Raw genomic sequence first — 18,803 nt, forward strand, 5'->3', positions numbered from 1 at the left:
GTTGTTGGATAGCTGCAGATCCCTATCCATTCATGCCACTTGACCCCCAACCCTCTCGTAAAATGATCTCGAGATAGAAACTTGCTACTCTTTAATGGCAAATTGCTTCTGGTTCCACCTCCTCATCCCAACACATCTGGTTTGATTTCATTTGATTTTATTTATTGTCACATGTATCTAAGTACAGTGGAAAGCTTTGTTTGCAAGCAGTACAGGCAGATCATAGGGTAAAGAAAACTTGGACAGAGTGAGGCGTGCAGTTTACACTGCACAGGATGTGCATAAAGCAAGATCAACATTAACAAGATCAACATTACTTGATATTAGAGAGTCCATTCATCAGTCTAATAACAGCTGGGAAGAAGCTGTTCTTGAACCTTTTGGTCAGCATGGATCAGTTTGGGCCAAAGGGTCTTTCTCTATGCTACAGAAATCTATGATTCTATAACCTGTTGGTGCATGTGTTCAAGCCTCTGTACCTTCTGCCTGTTGGAAGAGGTTGTAGAAGAGCATTACTAGGGTTGGAGAAACCTTCGATGATGATGGCATTTTCAACGGCAATGAGAATTGTAAATGGAGTCCATGGAGGGAAGATTGGCTTCTGTGATGGTCTGGGCTGTGCACACAACCCTCTGTAGTTTCTTATGGTCTAGGCAGAGCAGTTGCCAGACCAGTCCATTATGCACCTGGATAGAATGCTCTCTATGGTGCATCTGTAAAAGGTGGTGAAGGTCCTTCTGGACATGCTGAGTTTTGTAGGCTGCCTGAGGAAGCAAAGGTCTTGTGACTTCTTTACAATCACATCTACATGGGTAATCTAAGACAGTTCCGCCTGTTCTTGATCAACTTCACTTACACCATTTCTTTGCAAGCAGAAGTATAGGAGTTACTGCATGCAACATCTGGGGATCTGAAGTTTTGTGACTTTATGAACACTGCAGAGTTCCCAAAATAATAAATGACCAAAACATGCTTGAGTCTGATTGACAACATGAAATAACTCCAGTACATTTACAAGTCAAAGCAATAATTTCAGTCATAGCCAAGTTTGCCAAAGAAGTGGGGCACATTTCAAACGCAGGTGCGTTATTTAGACCTCTGAGTTATTAAGACCTCTGAGTTCCACCTCAACAACATGGCCACCTTGTTCCTACTACAGCTCATCTATTGCTAAAGTGCTCATCATTGTTAATTTATCACTGCCCCTCTGAACAGTTTCAACACTATACCCTCTGTAAACCTGATACAATCCAATATTGTACTTCCTGTGTCTGAACTCCTCTAAAGCTGCTTTCTCCCATAACCCCTGTGCTCTAACAATCTACATGTGCTCTTGTTCAAGCAGCACTAAAATCCTAACTCTTTCTCTTGTTTTCAAAGCCCTCATCCTTCCTTGTCTCTATAATCCCCTACAATCCTGCGACTCACTGCTCTATTTCGACTGTTCTATGTTGGCCTCTTGAGCATCCTTACCTTTACACCATCGTTAACAGTATCATCTCCAGTGTCCCACTTTCTAATTGTCTTCCTAGTCACTGAATGAGGTGGACACTTAGTCAAGTTCAACCCTTTGAATTTGATTCCAGCTCACATGTGCAACAAACATTACTTACATCTTCCAGGACCAAGGTTGGTCCTAGAGGATCTCTGAAAACAATCCTGGTTATAACAACTTTTGCCAAAACAATTGTTGCTTCATGAAGTCACCTCTTTACAATAGGCATTGTCTCAGTGTATGTCAAATCTGACCAGGATAATTTATTCCCCTCTGTAACTGCCAAACATGCTAATATTAATAAGATTAAATACAGTCTTGCTAACATTTTGTACTTCAGCACATAGAATGCTCCTTTTGCTGTCAGCAATTTGAAGCAAAGCATCAAACAATCAGAAAATGTGTGATAAGGCACAATTCCAAATATCATATTCCTCTGTGTAAACTGTATTTACATCCTTTAATGTCAAACTGCTGATATTTTTGGCACTGGTTAAAGGACAAACTAACTTTGGTAACTTACAACTGTTCCTAATCGTTCAAAACATGGACTGAAATGAAATCGTGTACTAATGTCTGTCTTTGTCTGCCACAGTCCTGTCTCCTTAACCATGAGGCATGCTTACTGTATACAGACAGGCCTCCTTCAAGGACCGCAATTTCTCCTCCCACACGGTCAACGATGCCCTCCAGTGTATCTCCTCCACTTCCCGAAACCTTGGCCCTTGAACACCACCCCTCCAATCGCAACAAGGATAGAACACCCCTGATCCTCACCTTCCACTCCACCAACCTCCAGATACAATGCATCATCCACCTACAGCCAGACTCACCACCAGAGGTATATTTCCCTCTTCACCCCTATCTGCATTCTGCAGAGACCATTCCCTTCACGACTTGCTTGTTAGGTCCATGCCACCCACCAACCCACCCTCCACTCCCAGTACCTTCCCGTGCCACCGCAAGAGGTGTAAAACATGCACCGACACGCCCTCCTCATTTCAATCCAAAGTCCCAAAGGGTCCTTCCACATTTGGCAGTGATTTTCCTGCACCTCTACATAGAATGTAGAAAATAGAGAAGTATAGCACAGAACAGGCCCTTCGGCCCACAATGTTGTGCCAAGGATTATTCCTTATCTAAAATAAAATAACCTAACATACGCACCTCTCAATTCACTGCTGTCCATGTGCATGTCCAGTAGTTGCTTAAATGTCCCTAATGACTCTGCTTCCAGCACCACTGCTGGCAACGCATTCCATGCATTCACAACTCTCTGCATAAAGAACTTACTTCTAATGTCTCCTCTATATCTTCCTCCTAATATCTTAAAACTATGACCCCTCATCCCAGTCAATCCTGCTCTGGGGAAAAGTCTCTGGCTATTGACTCTATCCATGCTCTCATTACCTTGTATACCTCGATCAGGTCACCTCTCTTCCTCCTTCTCTCCAGAGAGAAAAGTCTGAGCTCAGTCAGTCTCTCCTCATAAGATAATCCCTCCAGTCCAGGCAGCATCCTGGTTAACCTTCTTGGCACCGTCTCAAAAGCCTCTGCATCTATCCTATACTAGGGCAACCAGAACTGGTCACAATATTCCAAGTGTAGTCTGACCAGGGTCTTGTTGAGCTGCAGCAAAACCTCACCACTCTTAAACTCTATCCCCCTGTTAATGAAAGCCAAAACACCATCTGCATTCTTAACAACCCTATCCACTTAGGTGGCAACTTTGAGGGATCTATGCACTTGAACACCAAGATTCTTTTGTTCCTCCACACTGCCAAGAATCCTGCCTTTAATCCTATATTCAACACTGAAGTTCGATCTTCCAAAATGCATCACTTTACATTTATCCAGGTTGAACTCCATCTGCCATTTCTCAGCCCAGCTCTGCATCCTGTTTAAGTCGTGCTGCAACCTGCAATAGCCCCCGATACTAACAATGGTACCTCCAACCTTTGTGTCATCAGCAAATTTACTAACCCACCCCCCAACCCAAGTCATTTACAAAAACTACAAAGAGCAGAGGACCAAGAACAGAGCCCTGATGGACACCACTCACCACTGACCTCCAGGTAGAATACATTCCATCTACAACAATTCTGCCTTCTGTCAGCCAACCAATTCTGAATTCAGACAGCCAAATCTCCCTGTATCCCATACCTCCTGACTGTATGAATGAGCCTACCATGGGAGACTCTTATCAAATGCCTCACTGAAGTCCATACGTCATTTACTGTGTCCTTTATTTCCGATGTGGTCTACTCTACACAGGATGCCAATTTGCAGAACATTTCAGAGAACACCTCTGGGACACACACACACTAAACAACCCCTCCGCCCTGTAGCCAAACAGTTTAACTCCCCCTCCCACAGTTTAACTCCCCCTCCCATCAAGGACATGCAAGTCCTGAGCCTCCTCCACCGCCAGATTCTAGCCACCTGAAGCCTGGAGGAAGAACACCTCATGGGACCTTGGGACCCTCCAACCACATGGGATCAATGTTTATTTCACCAGTTTCCTCATCGCCCCTCTCCCTACCTTATCCCAGATCCAACCCTCTAACTTGGCACCTCCCTCTTGAGCTGTCCTACCTGTCCATCTTCTTTCCCACTTATCTGCTCCATCCTCATGGCCCAGTATTTTCGAGGAATGGCAATTTCACACAGATTGTCACTCCATCCCTTTTCTGAAAAGAGGGGACTGCCTAATTTTAATATGTGTGTCTGATCAAGGCCCCTTCAGAAATGCAGAGCTTTACTTTCCTTCTGCCAGTTCATTCCGAGTGCAGAACTAATCAGGAGGCAAAACAAGGCTCATTTTTCTTACAGCAGAAATTCTAAAATCTTAGACAGCATGTTTTCAGCCCCAAGTAACTGTTTCTAATGAACAGTACACCATGACCTTCAAAGATCTGTGAAAAAGTGGCTCAACAAGCAATCCAAAAATGAAGTTGTCAAAAGTAAGGTTAAGGGTTTTTGAAGGTACCATATTTGTGCCAAGAGGACAGATTATTCTGTGACCCCAATGCAATAACATGATCAAAGATCTGGAGTTGCCCAGATCATTGATAGCAAGCAAATGCCACTCATCTCAGCTGTAACAAGTCTAAGGTTTGGACTTGTAACTATCAACATATGAAGAGAGGTTCGGAAAGTGTTGCTGCATAAGGAACTATTGACCATGGAACACACACTAGATGCATACAACAATTGCCTCACAGGATGTTTGATGTCTTCCAGGAGTTCGTCATCTCAAAGTAGCTGCAAATATAAGACTAACAGCGCATCTGCTGAAGAATGTTCCACCTGCCCTAAAGACCAACCTGAAAGACAAATTAGAATAGCTGGAAAAGAAGGGAGTAATCGAGAAAGTGGTCATTCTTAAAGAATGGATTAGCAGTATCATAGCAGTGTAAGAGTCTGGAAAGCTAACAGTATGCATTGACACAAAGGAACTAAATGAAACCCAGAAGAGATGTCAGTACACTGTACTAGCCATTGAAGGACCCAGATAATGTTTGCATGTGACATACAAGCAAGGAAAGCAGATATAAATGCTGTCAAGAATAGCACTCCCAATGAAGAAAATGGAAGGTGCTACAACAGATTGTAAATTTTTCCAGATTCAATATGAAACAACAGCTTGTCACACTCTGGACCATCAGAGGCAGCAGAGCAGCAGAGGCATTGAAACATCACACAGCTGAACGGCTAATATCAATAACATATACGCATTTCATTAAGAGACTGGCATGATTTAAGGTCACTGGGCTGAATCTTGTGATTTTGTTTTGGATAAGTGTCAGTTTCATTGGGTTTGTTAGAAGTTTTTTTTTTGCCTCAATGACCGAGTAACATCTCTCACCATATCTAACCAAACTTATCACACTAACTATCCAATCAGCTATATTTCACCCCCCCCAACCCATTTCTAGTCCCATCCCAGATGAACTTCCCACTGAATATCCCAGAATTGACTGACAGCCTGTGATAGGACAGAAAGATTCAAGGTAGTTGGTGGGATCTGCCTCACCACCATGTCCAACTCCTGACCCTGTTTGAAGAGAGGATCCTGGTAGCTGACTGAGCATTTCCAATGCCCCGGACAGCTATCAGAGCCTACTCTTAACTTACTGTGTCAGGATGTCCTGACTGAAGCCTATCCTCATCGACTTGATTGATTAACTTGATTGACAGCTATGAAAATCATCCTGGCTTTGTGTCTGCACTGAACAGCATGGCAATAGAACAATAATGTGAGCCTGATATCTCTGAGTGAGGGGGAGAAGCTCAAAAAGACAAGGCAATGCAAGGCAGGGATGCTGTAAGCATCCTGGTATGTTCAAAGTGAGTGAGCGCTGAGAGCAAGTGAACACCTGTAGATGCAGTCTGGTCCAGTCCCTGAGCTGGCTGTGTGTCCCTGAATGTTGTTGAACATCGTCACTGCAGCATCACAATAATGGCCACCATTTCACCCAAGACTCAGCATTGAAGTGCAGAAGCATCCTGTAAGTGGACTAGAGATGTGCCATGAGGACTCCTCGCGGCTGGCACAGACGAAGGATGCATGTGGCCAGTGCCCATTGAACGTGTTCTGAATTTTAAGTGCTTGTTGTCCAACATGGCAAGCAGCTGGTGAGCTGAATTGGCCAAGAGCCCACTCTGACTTGCATGTCGAGAACTCTTGCCATCTAGTTTGTGCATGGCAGGTGGTAGGATGGGGAGCTGCGCATTAATGAGGCAAGATAACGATATTAATCTGCAATAATCCCCCTTATTAGGCAACTCACTGCTCCCTGGTGTGAATCTCATTTTGACACCTGGAATCTAGTTAAAATATTCAGAGAGTGCCTCTAACATCAAGATATGCCTTGCTGGACATATTGCACAATTCTGCTACATTCTTGCCATAGTCTGGTTGCTCAGGCCCAAATAAAATTCTGTCCTGTGTGTGCAATACATGTACACAGTCTGATGGAAATAATGAACTGCTAAGGCATGACAACCTGTATATATATTTGGTAACTTGGACAACTAAGAACGTATATGATAATGTGATGGAGAGTTTTGCAAAGATCAAGTCTTCAGGCCCAAGGAGAACATAACAAATCCACTTTATTCAAGCTTGTACCACAGGTGGGAGAGGTCAAGCTCAGAGACACTCTGCCATCTACAGCTCAAAACACCATTTTCATAGCTTATTCTGTCATGATGGTTAACATTGTTCCAGAATAAACCATGTATGTCATAAACCATTCTCTTTCTTCATTTTGCAAAACTAGTTTGTAGTTGCATACCCTGTATATCCTGGGTCTCTCAATCGCTATATGGCTTTATCAGAATTTCTGCTTCTGTGTCATTTTCAGGGCTTATCTGTCCTCACTACCTATCTACTGCACTCAAACTCATGGTGAGATACTGTGCAATTATCTTGAACAATACAAATGGTCGTTGGACCTTAAGTAACTGCTGATTGTTTCCTTTTTATGGACATGTGGTTAAACTGCATATTCAAACTTATTTCCTGCTGCATACTGTTTTAAAGTACTCTGCTCCTTCCCTTGCAGCTTCCCATTTATGTTTTCTGATCCTGTTTCCGTTTCGCCTTAATGCGTCCCTTATTTCCTCTTGTATATCAAAAAACTGACGTTTGAATTGAAAAGCACTCATGTACAAATGTATATCCTATCCTAGTGTGCTGTAGTCATATGACATTGAAAGGCACACTATTTAAGCAGAAATCTTAAACTTCACATTAAAGTCCTTATGTTGCAGTGCTGTACACTCAAATAATTTGTATTGATTAAGTTTACTAATGTACTAAAAAGGTAGCACCACAGTGCCCTCAGGGGGGGAAAACATTCAGCTTGACATCGAGGTCATTTTTATCCACTCTCTTCTCCAAATCATGTCATCTTTCATTTCTGATTATCGATCAGTATTTGATAAAAAACACACAGCTGCTTAATGGTCAACCTGCAATGTGTAGCGCTTGTGTGGGCTCATCAAATATTGACTTAGCCTTATCCGACCTACAAAACTAGTGGATAGGTGAAATCCTAATGTATATCACTTTACCGAGCAGGATACTGGTTTGAATTTGGTAATTTTATTTAAGATGAACAAACACTAATTTTTACACATTGATCCAGGTGTTCATTTTGACATTTAAAGGAATGTGCCAGCATTTGTAACTGTCAGTTAAGCAATGGATGCAACAGGAGATTTGAGTTCCGAAAGCATGTCAATTGTTAAATATTTGGAGGAGCATTCCTTTTGTGCCGATATACTCACTATACCGTTGGGTTTGTATCAAACAAACAACTCAACGTACAAAGTGAGTATATCAGTTTCCCTAATCTTTGGAATAAATGGCTTACTCTCATAGACTCACCATGTCCTTTTTAAAGTGCCCATGATAAGTTCATTTGACTCTGAGAAAATAGCACAATGAAAAATATCAGATCAATAGTAGACACAAGATTTTTTTTTAGCTTGCCATGGTTCAGAGTTGGTAAAATTCCTTTCCCACCTTTTCTGGAAATCAGACTTCAAATCCAATTGAGAAGTAATGCTCTGCAAAAATGTATGATATGTTCATGGGCGTGTGAAAATGCAGTGGATGATAACAGATCTTTTTTCCACTTTGTTCTTCTTTTCCTTATTGCTGCTTCATGAAGTGGATGAGAGCCAGGTGGACCTCAGATCCTTGTTATGCTTATTATGGTGTTGATGGCACGGACTGCTCCTTTCTCTTGTACCTCAGTGAAAAAGAGTGGTTTTGCCCCCCACCACCATGGAAAAATCATACTGCTTTCCCTCCCAGGACTGAAACAAAAGTGCAGGTATGTCACTGCTTTATCATTAAAATGCTGTTAACTATATTCAGTGCAAAGGCAGTAGCCAAAACTTATTAAAATACTTGGAACATTTGTGACTGAAGGCAAATTGTCTGTTCTGAATGAACTGAGTGAACAGTTAAATAGTAAATGTTTTCTAGTATCTGCTATCTCTGATCTAACAGAACCTGCCCTATCTCCCTTACAACTATTGTCTGAATTTATTTCATTCTGATGTCATATTGAGTTAGTTTCTACATCTGTAAATGAAGGTTCCTGTCTTTTATATTTTATGTGCAGAGGTGGCTGTCAGTTAACAGATGATGAATTCTGATGGCATTATCATCAACAATCCTCAGTGAATCTTGCAAGCTCAGCTTTATTGGGTAGTAGTGGCATATAATGTAGAATAGATAGGTATAGGGTTTCACTATCTTCTATAAAACAGAAATAATGATATACTGCCAGTCCTATCACTTAGAGGTTAATAATACCCTTTGTTCCAGGCCATAAATAAATGACAGAGATTAATATTTGTAAGAAATATTTTCAATCAAAATTCACTGACACACTTTGCAAATGAGGAAATAAACTGTCTAAAATTGAGTCGTAAACAAAAGTTTAAGCTAAAACCTGAAGATTAGCTTTTATATTTATTATCATCTGGATCTCCAATTTTGATTTCTTCCTTGTAATTTACTTACATAAGTTTCTATTATCTTCTCTATACTGCGAGTCCATTTTGTATCATTATGGTCTGAGTAACACTCAGTGAGATTTTAGGAAATATTGCCAGATTTACTCGCTTTGGGTACCAAAGTTTTATGTGTTTCAGCACAATAGCAAAAACTTGGAATGTTTAAAAATGCAAGAAACATGCTCTCAACCGAGCTTATAATAAAACATGCCATCTCAAGTAACCATATGTGTGTGCAGCTACTCATCTTCTTCTTTTCAAGAAAGATAGTTTACAGAGATTTACACTGAGGAATTGACACAATGGCATCTGGCCACTAGATAAATGCACATTGAACAGTCAACCCTCATAATAATGTGTGCAGATGTCTGATGCCTACTGTTCTTGCAATATGAGCTGAATAGAATATGGGTATGGTTTTTGCAATTTGCTCATTTATTACATTGACAGGTTGTCTTCATAAATCATTTTGGAGTGAAAGAGTCAGTCCTGATTAGCCTGAACAAAGCAGGTACTGAAGAAAAGGCCTCTTTCCTTCAGTTAGGCCAACTTTATAGCAGATACAGCTCTCTCATCGCTGTGACTCCTCATCTGGTTGATTATGCACAAATTCTTTTGGTCTTCATGTTCAAAGTAAGTCATTGAAATTTAGTAGAATCCTCATGGATACTTAAAAAGTGGTACAATGTCTGTTATCAGTAGATGTAAAGCTGTAGGTGCTAGAAAGCTCATTTGGGTCCCAACAATGAATGTTCTTCTGAGTATGCTTCTCTACTTTCATGTTCTGCAAATGTGTATGACAGTTGAGAATATTAGATGCTTCATTGGAGAACAACCTTACATTCCAACCTGTATTGGCCAGAATCACTTAACTAAAACTGTGTGAATACAGCCTACCTATGCTAATGTGGATTATTGAATGAACCTATACAGTGAACTGTGCAAAGTCTTGGAGCCAGACACACAAACAAGTTTGACCACAGAAAAGGGATCCACCTTTTACTTTTCCTTTGCCAATGGGTCAAGTAGATTCAGGTTTCAGAATGCTACAGCGGAGTGCTAGGTTCCCATAGTACAGCCTGATCTGCCTGGCAATACCCCATGCAGTCCCTTCTCCCACACTAACCCCTACAGCCTCTCCCTCATGCGGATTCCAGAAAATCTAGAAAGAGTCATTTCACTGGAATAACCCCATTCCCGGCGTGCATTGTCCTCAGAATAAAGGCAGCGGAACAGTGTCTCAGAGACTGCGAGGTATCGGTGAACTGGTCCATATTCAAGTACTCAGCAGCAAACTGAGACAAGTATACCACCATCAACACGGTTTCAGTGGCAAAAATGTGGAAGACTGCGTGCCAATGAAATCAATCCTCGAGGTCCCCAACTGGAAACTTTGTATGAACCGGGAAATCTACTTCCTGCTGAAGACCAGGCGGACAGCATTCAAGTCAGAAGGCCCAGACCTATACAGAAAATCCTCTGCAAAGCCATCAGCATTGCCAGTAGGCAGTACAGGTCCAATTGAGAGGCCCAATCCAACCATAAACACACCCACTGCCTGTGGCAAGGCTTAAACAATGTAACGAGATATGAAATGAAGCAGAACAAGATAGCGGACAAAAACACACTGCTCCCTGCTGCGCACAATGCTTTCTATGCTCAGTTTGGGCAGAATGCTAGTGGTGCGGTGTCACTTGCCCCTACAGCCCTGAATACATCTTTTCCCTCCATCACCGCTACTTAGAGCGGCAGGGTGGCTCAATAGTTAGCACTGCAGCCTCACAGTGCCAAGGACCTGGGCTTGATTCCACCCTAAGGTGATTGTCTGCGTGGAGTTTGCACATTCTCCCTGTGTCTGCGCGGGTTTTCCGGTTGCTCCAGTTTCCTCCCACAATCCAAAGGTGTGCAGGTTAGGTGAACTGGCCATGCTAAATTGCCCATAGTGTGCACAGACGTGTAGATTAGGGGTAAATGTAGAGTAATGGAGAATGGGTTTGGGTGGGATACTCTTCAGAGAGTCAGTGTGAGCTTGTAGGGCTGAAGGATCTGTTTCCACACTGTAGGGATTCTATGAAATTCTATGGATTCTATGAAATTCCACTGCCACCCACCATTCCAACCCAGAGTGAAGATGCTGTGCATTAAGGGGCTTAGCACCTTGATAGCTCAGGAGGTGCCCCCCCCCAAGGCTGAGCAGTCAGCAAGGTATTTTACCCAGTCAGTAATGTCAATGTTTCTGTGTTTTAGGGCAACTTTAAGCATATCCTTATACATTTTTAGTTGGCTGTCCTTTTAGCAGGGAGAAGAGAATGTGCTGAAGAGGGCAGTTTTCAGACATCCACTGGAGTTAGCCTTTCAGGAGAAAGACCTTGATGATGGTAAACATAGCTTCATATATATGTTAATGTTGGACCTTCCATTGATTCCCAAAATTCAAAATAGGAACCACTGGTGGATGTTCTCAGGGATCTTAATGTGATGTCAGTAGACAGTTCAGATTTCACTGCAGGAGAGGAGGGCAGTCAGCACAACAACCATCAAAACTAGAATCTTTGTTAATTCCCAACCCCACTGCTGTTTTGAATAATCATGGTGGGAGGAAACTGAACAGCACAGCTATAATGACAAATGCACAGTTGGATCATAGAGTCCCTGCAGTGCAGATAGAGGCCATTCGGCCAACCAAGTCTACACCAGTCCTCTGAAGAGCATCCCACCACCACAACCCTGTCCCCATAATATTACACTTCTCATGGCCATTCCATCTAACCTGCACATCTTTCAACTGGACACAGACACAGAATGAATGTTCATACAGACAGTCACCCAAGGCTGAATTCAAATCTGGGTCCCTGGCACAGTGAGGCAACAGTGCTAACCACTAAGCCATTATGCTGCCTTTATTTTGAAAGGGCAATCAGGTTTTTGAAATAAATAAACCATCCATCAGCCACACAATCAAAAAAATGTCAGGAAACCCCGCTCAGGCTTTTCAAGTCTCCATTTTGTAGTCATTTTCAAACGTCACTACATTCAGTGAAAACAATGTGACTTGCCTTGTAATCTTGGATTCCACAAGGCAGAAGTGGTGCTGCAAAAAGCCAGGTCATGTCAAAGAACTTTTTCCTTGAAGGGAGATTTTGCCTCCGGAAAATTACTTGCCCTTCAGGATCAAAAAAAAAAATTGCTGGAGAAGGTTTGGCAGCACTTGTAGAGAGAAAACAGAGTTAACACTTCAAGTCTGGTGACCCTTCTTCATCAATTTATTTGTCTTTCAGGAAAGCAAGTCATTTCCAGGCAGTTAAACCTCTTTCAGATAAAGAAAGGTCACTGGACTCAAAATGTTAACTCTGCTTTCTCTCCACAGGTGCTGCCAGACCTGTTGAGTTTCTCTTGAGGTTTCTGCCTTTGTTTTGAATTTCCATCATTGCAGTTCACAGTTTTATTTAGTGCTCTGCTAGAAACATGTCTTAGATGTCTTTCTTCCTGAGGAATAGCTCCGGTTCTGAGGAAGGGTTTCTGGACCTGAAACGTTAACTATGATTTCTCTTCACAGATGCTGCCGTACCTGCTGAGCTTTTCCAGTAATTTCTGCTTTTGTTTCTGATTTACAGGATCTCCATTTTTTTAAAGCCTTTATTTCTATCTGTATTAGGTGCCTTCATTCCTTTATTCCTGCACTGGTAGCATTCAGCTTAGTCCTGTTATTCTAATCAATTCTTTGACCAAAATCTACTTCTGGTATCTTGAAATAGTAAATAAGATTTTTGATTTTGCATGCAAATTTTCTCTAACTCTAATAATAAATGACATAATTGTAGATTTCATCTGGAATTTGTATTCAAACCCCATGCAGGGTTTTATTCTCCTCTTGGGGTAGAGTTTTAGCAGAATGGTACCACCTCTGACCCTCTATCTCGATTCTAGATCCAACTCACTAAGTGTTCATTATAGAGGTGCAGCAGGATTCCCATCATGCAAAAATTAGAATCTCAATGCTGCTGAGTGGGAATGCTGCTGCAATGTCAGATAAGAAAGCAAAGAATTGTAAAGGAATTGAAGTGACTTTGGGCGGCACAGTGGTTAGCACTGCCACCTCACAGCGCCAGACACCCAGGTTCAATTCCCGCTTCAGGCGACTGACTGTGTGGAGTTTGCACATTCTCCCCGTGTCTGCGTGGGTTTCCTCCCACAGTCCCAAACTGTGCAGGTCAGGTGAGTTGGCCATGCTAAATTGCCCATAGTGTTAGGTGTAGGGCAATGGGTCTTGGTGAGTTGCTCTTCGGAGGGTCGGTGTGGACTTTGGGCAGCACGGTGGCACAGTGGTTAGCACTGCTGCCTCACAGCGCCAAAGACCCGGGTTCAATTCCCGACTCAGGCAAAGTTGTGTGAAGTTTGCACGTTCTCCCCGTGTCTGCGTGGGTTTCCTCCGGGTGCTCCGGTTTCCTCCCACAGTCCAAAGATGTGCAGGTCAGGTGAATTGGCCATGCTAAATTGCCCGTAGTGTTAGATAAGGGGTAAATGTAGGGGTATGGGTGGGTTGCGCTTCGGCGGGCGGTGTGGACTTGTTGGGCCGAAGGGCCTGTTTCCACACTGTAAGAAATCTAATCTAAAAGAGAGAGAGCCACTGTAGGTTTCAATCAACAGTAAGGCATTAGCAGGTAGATTTGTAGGGTCAACCAGGTCCCAGCCCCTATCACCATCGTGACTGATAGTAAGTGGAGCAGAGAAAAGGAAAACTCAATGGAAGGTCCCATCACAATTTAACAGGGAAAGCAGGCAGCAATAGTTCCAGCGAGGCTGGAAGTATCAGCCAGAACAATGCAGCAGGGGAAGACTTTATGCTCAAATATTCCTTTGCTTTTCATCATATTGTATTCATTTTGGATAGGATTGAGAAGGAGAATTCTCCTTGGACTCTTCTAAAAGGGCAATGAGTTGAGGATTCCAATCTTATTTGATGTGTGTTCATCAGTCTTGGATTGGATTCACCTCAGCATATCTGTTCTGGACGTGCCTTGAATATTCATTTCGCATATAGTTTCTGCTGCATGTCTTCACAAGGTCTCTGAGCTTCTCCAGTTCTGGGTTATTTGGCATTCTGAACACGTAACACTCAGTCATTAGTGAACATTCATTCAGTTATTTTGACTCACTAAACTTCTCTGCCTCTCTATCTCTCTGTCCTCCTTTAATATGCTTCTTAAAACCTATTTCGTTGCCCAATCTTTTGGTAACGTTTCTCTTATCTCCTTAGGTCACTATGTTGTTTGCTGGGGCCTGGCAAGGCAAATATTTTATAATGCAAAAGATCCACAATAAATACAAATAAATATTTTATAATGTGAATGAGGCACAACAAATACAAACTGCTGTAGTTATGGATAGATTTACATTGCGTGAACTGTCAAACTCCAAAAAACAGTGGAGAACTAATATAGACAGATCTCTACAGTTTCACTGAAGTTCTTCCCATCTTTTTCAAGAATGATTTTTAAGAAAACATGGATTTTTGAGGTAGAAATAGGCCTTTAAACTATAATTGTGGGTGTCCTTTTTTTCCTCACTTTAACAATAGATTACTAAAGACAGGAAACTACCTTAGATCTTAATCATTGTCATCTGTGAAATATTGGCAGCATGCAAAATACTAATGACATTTACTGATTACAATGTCATTTGGCAATATGGCACCAGATAGTTTTTGTTTGATAAATCAACCAGCATGGATAGAAATGGAAAATTAGATTATAGACTGCTGTCAATGAATTTGCCACCCATTTTTAAGACATTTCCTGCATCACTTAGGATCAGTCTTTTTAATAGAATAAATGTTTTCTTGGTGAAATAGATATGATAATTCTCAGGTGCACAGATAAGATACTTATATCAGACAAGATTTATTGCAGATGCCACATTCAAACAATGTTTGCTGCTGTGGCTTTCAATAAGTTAGTAGATGTACTGCATGTCTGAGTAAAGCAGTGATAGGTTGATAAATGTCTGATGGTTGATGGATGAACACCCCACCTCTGCCAACATCCCCCATCCCACAACAACTGTTCACTTCTCTTTGAGTGGTAGAAATAACTGAAGCTGAACACCGTTGTCTCTTTGACTTAGATCTGCAGAACCTAGCTGGCATGACCTTGATGTTTCAAATGCTTTTAACCCCTCACACAGATCATAAAGCATTTTTCTCATAAAAATAAATCTCATATGGTGGCTCATGTCAAAGAAGTCTATAAAATGCATACACTGGTAATTTTATGTTGCTATGCTTGGCAGGAAGCTTATTGGATCAGATGAAGGAAGTTTGATTTAACCCTGTATCAATCGATATTGACTTCAAGGAGGTGGGTTGTAAAACCAATGTACCTGATCATGTAAGATTTCCAACAGGCAGATTAGCCTAAAATTGCCCCCAAAGGCTTGAAAACCTGAGAAGGTATCTTAATACAATAATGCAGGTTCCCCAGTGACTCTTATGTTATGAAATCAGGGAAATGAATAGGTAGTAAATAACTGCTGCAATTTAAACACAATGGTGCCAGCAATAGTTCAGTTGGTAATGCCCTGACCTGTCAGTCACAAAATTGTGAGCTTGGACCCCATTATAGAATCTGAGCAAGGCAATCAAACCAACAGTCCATGGGAATGTAGTGCTGGAAAAGCACAGCAGGTCAGGCAGCATCTGAGGAGTAGGAGAGTCATCATTTCAGGCATTAGCACTTCATCAGGAATGAAGTTCCTGCTGCTCGGATGCTGCCTTACCTGCTGTGCTTTTTCAGCACCACACTCTCGACTCTAATCTCCAACATCTGCAGTCCTCACTTTTTCCTAGTCCATGGGAATACTGAGGGAGAGCTGCAGTGTGCTCTTTATCAGCTGAGATGTTAAAACTGAGGCTAAGTCTGCCTTCTCAGGTAAAATAGCTCACTGTACCACTTTATAAAAAAAGAGAAAGGTGTCCTGATCAATATTTGTCCCTCCAGCCACATCCCAAAAAGTGATTACCTAGTTGTTATCACCATGCCATTTGTTGGAACTTGCTGTGTAGTTTTGGCTCACATATCTTCTACATCATGGCAACGACTACGCTTCAAAATTACTTATTTTGCTGTAGATGTTTTGGTACAATTTTTTACATGGGATGTAGTTGTCACTGACAAGGCCAACATTTGTTGCCCATGCTTATATTCCCTTGAACTGAATAACTTGCTAGGCTATTTCAGGGAGCAGCGATCATATTGCTGTGGGTTTGGAGTTACGCATAGGCCAGACTGGGTCAGGATGACAGATTTTCTTCCTTCTACAGTAAAAGTGAACCAGATGGGTTTCTGCAACAATTGATAATAGTTTTATTAATGATTCGAGTCCAGTAGCCCTTCTTTAGAACTGTTCTGTAGGATTCAGCCAATTAACTGCCAGAAACAAATCGGTGATGGGGTGGAGAGAGCAGATTAAGCGCATTCGTCAGGGGTAAATGTAGGGGAATGGGTCTGGGTGGGTTACTCTTCGGAGGGTCGGTGTGGACTTGTTGTGCCAAAGGGCCTGTTTCCACACTGTAGGGAATCTAAATTTAAAATAGTACTCAACCTTTTATCATAGAAATAGTGTTGTGCAAAATCGTGATGCGATTTAAAACATGAAACTGCATTTTCTAAGCTGGAAGTCAGTGCAAGGCCTGGCTAACTAAGTCAGTAGAGCATGTGGTTCTTAATCTAAGGGTTGTGGTTCAAGCTCCACATTGGGCGATGTGCTTCTTTTAGGAAAAAGGATTCTGGGTAATCCAAGATGGAGGATGGGAAAAATTTCTGGCTGTAACAGCTGCTCCTTTTTTGAGGTGTTGGAGGTGATTTCCTCAAATTCCAGGAGCAGCAATTACTGTTTTATATGCTGTTGCATTGTTTTGGAACTTTGGAGAAAAAGGAGTCAAAACAACAGCACTTTTAAAAGGGAGAAGAACAGACAAAGGAAGCACATGGTGAGGTCAGTGCAGGGGAGAGAGAGAGAGAGAGAGAGAAACTCACTTTGTTAACTGACAGAGCTAGCAGTTACTGCCTTTGCTGTTGAATTTGTGTATCACTGCCAGAGGAAGTGGTGAAGGCTAGTACAATTGCAATATTTAAAAGGCATCTGGATGGCTATATGAATAGGAGGGGTTTGGAGGGATACGGGCCAGGTGCTGGCAGGTGGGGCAAGATTGGGTTGGGATTTCTGGGTCGGCATGGACAAGTTGGAACGAAGGGTCTGTTTCCGTGTTGTACATTTCCATGACTCTATTACTCTATGACAGCAGAGGCGGGATTCAGGATGAGTTATATCCACAGGACAATGGTGATGGATGAGTTAGAGGTTGTTGAATGATTAGATATGAACAGCAAATCTTTGAATGAATTGAACATTAGACAGAATAATTGAAAGGAGGTCAGGTTAGGAAACATTAGTATAGTCAAAACTAGTAGTTATATCGGCATAAATGATAGTTTCATCAACAAAGGAGCTGAGGTTGGCAGAGTAGAAGATGAAGACTTAGGTGTTGTACTCATTAGAGCTAGGGTGCAAGAAACAGACTTGAATAAATATACACCATTTTATCCAGTTAGAGAGGAGGGTGCTTGTTGGTCAGGCCATTATTGGCACAAACATTCAGCAAGTGGAGTTAATTATTAATTCTCAGACCAAGCAAATATTTTCTGATTGGTCAGGACATTGCCATTGGGATATACAGAGTTTAGCTGTTTCCGTGACCTCTTTTGATGAAAATGATCTAATGCATGTACAAATTGCACACAAATAGCAGGGTCCTGAGTATTTATGTAGCTCAAATGCATCACACCATCGACTTGGCTGATTGTCTTAAATTGGTTTCCGATGTAACTCTTAGCACTGTCTGGATTATTTAATAAAATTATTTCCTTTAGCAAAATTGTGTCTAATGGTGGATATAGTTTTCTGAAATTTGCATGCATAGGCTGGTTGAACACGAGCAGATTGTTGAACTTAGCAAATTGTCAACAGGACAGTGTTTGATGCTCTCTGCCATTCTTGGGACATTCAGTGTGCATCCCTAACATCACAACAGTACTGAGACTCATAGAGTCATACACCATGGAAACAGACCCTTCAGTTCAGCCGGCCCATGCCGAACAAAATCCCAAACTAAACTGGTCCCACCTGCCTGCTCCTGGCCCATATCCCTCCAAACCTTTTCTATTCATATATTTATCCAAATGTCTTTTAAACATTGTTATTGTACCCACATCCCCACTTCCTCAGGAAGTTCATTCCACACGCGAACCATCCTCTATGTTAAAGATTTGCCCCTCATGTCTTTCTTAAATCTCTCTCCTCTCACCTTAAAAGTGTGCCCCCTAGTCTTGAAATCCCCCTTCCTAGTATATTACTCATTTGTACAGTTAGCGAAATGTCTCATTTCAGGTCTGTTCCTTGCATTTGAGTTCTGGTAAGTACAAGATGGAAAGCTTCAGCTTCTAGTCTCCTTTCAGCAAAGTTTAAAATCAAAGAACATGAGCAGAAAAAAAAATGACTTTGGGACTATATGTAACTTAAATTTTCAAACAAAGTACTTGTAAATTGATACTTCACATTGCCATGTTTATTGAAAGATATCATCAGAGGGTGCAATGGCATATAGAATCAATTCAAAATATAATCCAACAGTCTACAGTTGTTTGGGCTCTCGTTCTGCAAGAGTTTTAATTTTTAACCACTAGCTTACATGACTCTGAGTTTGAAGTTCACT

General features: G+C 41.8%; 1 protein-coding gene across 3 annotated transcripts in view; it reads left to right on the forward strand.

The window, feature by feature from the left end:
- Positions 1 to 18,803, forward strand: part of mgat5b (alpha-1,6-mannosylglycoprotein 6-beta-N-acetylglucosaminyltransferase B) — an 876,343-nt gene that overhangs the window by 501,814 nt on the left and 355,726 nt on the right. For all 3 annotated transcript variants that reach the window (XM_088000554.1, XM_043714644.2, XM_043714643.2), the window contains one exon: positions 8,179 to 8,343. In XM_088000554.1, the coding sequence (XP_087856680.1) occupies positions 8,179 to 8,343 (165 nt within the window). The remainder of the gene's footprint in view (positions 1 to 8,178; positions 8,344 to 18,803) is intronic.

The sequence above is a fragment of the Chiloscyllium plagiosum genome, unplaced genomic scaffold (genome assembly GCF_037043375.1).
Source record: "Chiloscyllium plagiosum isolate Xiang-an unplaced genomic scaffold, Cpla_swu_hap1 HiC_scaffold_25, whole genome shotgun sequence".
Taxonomy (NCBI): Eukaryota; Metazoa; Chordata; class Chondrichthyes; order Orectolobiformes; family Hemiscylliidae; genus Chiloscyllium; species Chiloscyllium plagiosum.